Source organism: Echinops telfairi, unplaced genomic scaffold (genome assembly GCF_000313985.2).
Source record: "Echinops telfairi isolate 266 unplaced genomic scaffold, ASM31398v2 ScPeMD7_9;HRSCAF=40, whole genome shotgun sequence".
In the NCBI taxonomy this organism is placed as follows: Eukaryota; Metazoa; Chordata; class Mammalia; order Afrosoricida; family Tenrecidae; genus Echinops; species Echinops telfairi.
Window position 1 is genome coordinate 80557960 of NW_022103906.1, and position 4976 is coordinate 80562935.

General features: G+C 47.5%; 1 protein-coding gene across 1 annotated transcript in view; it reads left to right on the forward strand.

The window, feature by feature from the left end:
* Positions 1 to 4721: 4721 nt before the first annotated feature.
* The window catches only part of ATAD2B (ATPase family AAA domain containing 2B), a 173536-nt gene continuing 173281 nt past the window's right edge, over positions 4722 to 4976 (forward strand). The window contains exon 1 of the mRNA XM_004696060.3: positions 4722 to 4931. Coding sequence (XP_004696117.1) covers positions 4722 to 4931 — 210 coding nt within the window. The remainder of the gene's footprint in view (positions 4932 to 4976) is intronic.

Sequence of the window (4976 nt, forward strand, 5' to 3'; positions counted from 1 at the left end):
TTATACTCTTCATGTTGTACAACCATTATTATTATTCCTTTCAAAAAACTTTTCCTTCTTCACCCATGGTAACCATAGGTCAAGGTTTGATTTCTTTCTTTTATTTTTTTAAAAGTTTTATTGATATTGTTGCAGGTTCAAATAAATATAAGCCACAATGTCTTGACATGTAGAAGAGTCTTTATTCAGTTTACTGGACTTCAATAATCTAAGTGATTCTTTAGATTGCAGTCCAGAGTGAAGATAATAGCCGGCTTATATAGGTAAAACCTCATTTGTCAGGGGCTTTTTTATAGCTCGAGCAGGTATGACAAAAGCAAACAGCAAAATTAATGTTATAATTTTTTAGTATGAGTGTTGCAGCGTACAGGATTGATTCAAAAGGAACAATATTAGAGATTAATTACAATGTCCTGATCTTGGGAACATAAGAGTACATTCTAAAGCCAATCATAGTGGCACTTCTGAGATGGGAGGGGAAGGAGGCAGGTCATTCAGCAGTCAACAAATAGCATTCCTTTGGTCAGTTTGCTTCAATATAATATTCACATGTCATACACTTTCACAGTTAAACAGCTTCTAAAAAGAGTTGTATATGTATCATCCCCATCAGCTCTAATGCTCTCTCCCCTCTCCTGCATCCCCTGATCACTCCCCAATTCCCCTCCCCTTCCCTCTTTCCCTCCTCCTGATAGCCCATTGCCTCAGTTCTTGTCTCTATGCATCAGCTCCTTCTGTGCTTCACAAACTGGGAGACTAACAGAAACAATAAAAACCAAAACCATACAGTATGAAGAAAACAACAATAACAACATAAAGATAAAAATAGAGAGTAATAAAGAAAAAAGCAATATTGAAAAAGTCAGAAGAAATTTCTTTCTTGGAAGAATTGAGAAATATTTGAGCCTAGAGCAAATTCAGGTTGGTTCATGCGAGCAGTCAACTGACCAAGTATCATATTATACCGTCGTTGGATCCACCCTAACCAAGTTTACAATAATCTGTCTCATAGTAAAGCTGTTTGAGTGCCTCATCTAAGACTAGAGGGGATCTGCCAGAGGTCCAATCGAACCAGACACTGCAGATGGAGTTTGGGTTTCCATTCTTCTCCATGTTCTTCTACAAATTGGGTGTTTACAGTTTAAGCTCTGATACATTTCCCTTCATCATATTTGGATTTTGTTATTGTCATCTTTTTAGATGTGGACTTAGTTGATGCCTCATTTAGGTAGCTGCTTGTTTGATTATAATAAGCTTTGAAGACCCCAGACCCCAGACTCCAGACCCCAGACTTTGAAGACTCCAATTGATAGTACTATCTGCTTTCTTCACCATACTTATTTTCAGTGATCTCTTCATGAAGGTGAGTATTAAGCAGAGTCCTGTGATAAGAACTTCTGGAATAGGGCTAGAATTAAGTGGGAGCCTAGAATCTAACTGCTTGTCCCCAGATATGAATGACTCCGGTTTACTTTGGCAGTCATATTATGACAAAAACAATCAGCAAAAACAGAACCAAATAAACGAAACATAAAGAACTTCCCCAAACAAAAGAAACAAAAAAGTTGAACATTGTCAATTATCCCCTTAGAGCAGGGGTATCAAACTGGTGGCCCGCCCTGAGGTAATTTTTTGTGGTCCACGGTGCTCTAAAATAAAATGTAATGAGGGAATTGAGTGTGCATATTGCTCGATCTCCCTTAAGCACTATTTTCTTCATAGCAATTTTTTTCTATTTTCATTTTATTTCAGAGCATTGTGGGCCATAAAAAATTACCTTGGGGCCGCATTCAGCTCGCGGGATGCCAGTTTGACACCCTTGCAGTAGAGTATAAGATGATTACATTGATAGCATCAATAATTTATCCAATGATCTAGAATTTAAGGTACTATTGACAGGAGTTTATGGCAATATAGTCCATGAATTGTTGCTTGGTTCAGATTGATTTCATAATTGATTGAGCTGTTTACACTGAGCATGGGGATTGGTGCTAGGGGAAATTTTTCTATATCATCTTTTGCAAGGGTAGACCCTTGTCTCTTAGACCAAAACCTGTCATGTTAATGCAAGGGCAATGTCCTTGTTTTCTGTCTTGTGGTTTAAGGGCCATCACCGCTCACACAGGGTTTCTTTAATATCACTGCATGTTTGTGCCTCATTTTTATCACATTGTATTGTAGCTCAACAGTTCCTTGCCTGTCCTTTATGTCCTCCTAGTCTGTGAACTGGGGGTGGGGAATGGCGCTACATCTCTGTTATTAATGTCTTTCAATATCCACATATCTAAGCAGGGCAACATACCTAATACCAGTTGGGTTTAGGGCAAGCACTTTTTGATAGTAAATAGTATTGGCTACAGTAACTCAAATTGTAATATTTTCTGTTGTTTTAGAGAACAAAAGAGATCGAAAATCTCAAATATAATTCAAGGAGAACATTTAAGTCTTAAATAAGCCAAAGACAAGGCAAAGACATAGGATCCTGCTGAGGTTAGCATGGGGGTCACAAAGGTCAGTGGGTTTACAGGCAGGAAGTGACCACAAGAAAGGCATGGAACACAAAGGAAACTCACAAATTCATGACTAGCAGCAGATCAATACATCCTAGTTACAGGTAGAGCTCTCGAAGTGGGAAGAGGACCATGATTGTTAGACGTGTACATTATGTTAGACAGGAGAGTGGCTATGGCTGGCTGCACCATGGCTGGCAGGGCAAGGCTTAGAAGGCATGACTCCTGGTTATGGGATCCCAAGGACCAGTCCCAGTGCAGTGATGGCCATCAAAGATACACCCAGGCAACCCCCTGAGGGAGACTGCCCCTCCCTGGGCAGGCTAAAGGGAGTGGAGGTGATTCCCTCTGCCTGAGGGCAAGACTATTCACATCCCTTATCAATGGTCAGAAGGAATTCAAATGGAGACTTAATCTCCTTGGGGACTCCAGGTTTTGGGCTTCCCTGTCATGCATAGCCTTCAGCAAGAGTGGTCAGAATTTAATCTCTAATACACTGTCCCAGGTTTAAGACTATATAACCAAATGCAAAAGGAAGAAAGGAGGAAAGCAATCAAATCCTTGCTATCACATTGCTACCATACTCATTTGTACACCTCCCCAGACACTCCCCACACTTACTATTCTTCACCAAATTGAAAGGTTTGAAGTGATTTCATAGCTTTAGGACTCAGGAAAATTCAGGCCCACTTCCAATCTGAGATCTCCACACAGAAGTTAAAAGGCTAGTTTTCAGTGGTGTGTGAAGTGACTAGGAAGGCCTACGACATTCAAATTAACATAACAAAGATTAGTCACTTCCTGGAATGTACAGCTTCCACAAAGAAAACCAGCCTCGGCCCCAGTGCTATGTGCATTTCTGCTAAATGATTGGCAGCTCCGATGGCTGCGTGCTCTAATTTTGAAGGCGCCCGGTGATTTCCACAGGTCTCTTCTAGTCTTCTATTTCCCCCAGTGTAGTCAACACTAAGAACTTCTGCCCAATCATAGGCTAGACACTTCTTCTGTACCATGGGTTTGTGAAACAAACATACTTCCTACTTTACAGCATCAGTTGTAATATATATTGCAAGCCGTAACATATTTTTCTTTGAAAGCTAAATCACAAATTTTCTATTTTGGGGGCCAGTGGGCAGAAATTGTTCCTTTGTGGCTCCGCCTTGGATCTGGCTGAGGTTGTAGGAAACGACCCTTCCTGCTTGGCTTTGTTTAAAGGTGAAGGATTGTAGCTCTCCCTCCCCTTCCCCGCCTTTTAGCCACTCTGTTGCCAGATACTGCACATGTGTTTTTGCACAGTTTATTCTCATTTTTACGAGGTGGCTCTGGGATTCCAACTCAGTTCACTGCACCTTCTCCATCACCGGCTTCGCCGCCCTTCCCCCGCCCCCCCCCCCCCCCCCCCCCCCCTTTCCTAGTCGTTAGGTCAGTTAAGGTAAATGGTGGGAGTGTCTAGGGTGCTCGGTCTCGACAAGGTGTGAAGGGCTGGAGGACCATTTACTGCGCTCCCAGCTCATAATGACTGGGTGCCCCCAGCCCCCTACAGAGCCTGGATTGCCCGCTAGACCAGAAAATCATAGAGATGACTGAGCCCAGAGCGTCCCTTCCTCCGCAGCCCCGCGTTGGCGCCGATCGCTGGGCGGGGCCTAATGGGAGCTGAAGGAGGGGGAGTGGAGGGGGAGGGGCAGCAAGCGCGAAGGGCAGGGCTGGGCGGCCCTGCAGCGCCCCGCAGCCGATCGCTGGGCGGGGCCTAATGGGAGCTGAAGGAGGGGGAGTGGAGGGGGAGGGGCAGCAAGCGCGAAGGGCAGGGCTGGGTGGCCCTGCAGCGCCCCGCAGCGGTCACGGCCCGAAGCGGTCGCGTCGGCCCTGCGGCGCTGGAGCCCTGACGCACAGAGTGAGAGCTAGAACGAGAGAGAAAGGGGCAGAAATGGCGGCTCCGCTCAGCTCCCGCTGAGGAGGGCGAAGCCGGCAGCGGGGCTGCGTGCCGGCCGGGCGCATCGCTCCCGCCTTCGCGACCTGCCTTTGCACGCCGACTTCCTTTCCTCGGCCTCACGCTCGCCTGTCCTCGCCCGCGCGCCGCACAGCCCGGGCCGGCTCGTCCCTCCCGGCCCGCCTGAGCTCCGCTGGCCGTGAGTGCCCGGCTGGTGGACCGGCCTCACTCGTCTCCCCGGGGCGCGGCGGCCGCGGCGCGGATCCCGTTCCCCTGGCCGGACCATGGTGAACACCCGGAAGAGCTCTCTACGCCTTCTCGGGTCCAAGTCGCCTGGGCCTGGGCCTGGGCCTGGGGCCGGAGCAGATCCTGGGGCAATCGGCGGCAGTAGCCATTTCATCTCGTCGCGGACCCGCTCCTCCAAGACCCGCGCTGCCAGCTGCCCTGCCACCAAGGCCGGAGGGAGCGGCGGCGGCGCCCCGGACGAGGCCCGGGTAAGCGCGGCGGCCCGCGTCCGGAGGTTGGCAGTTAGCGGGGCC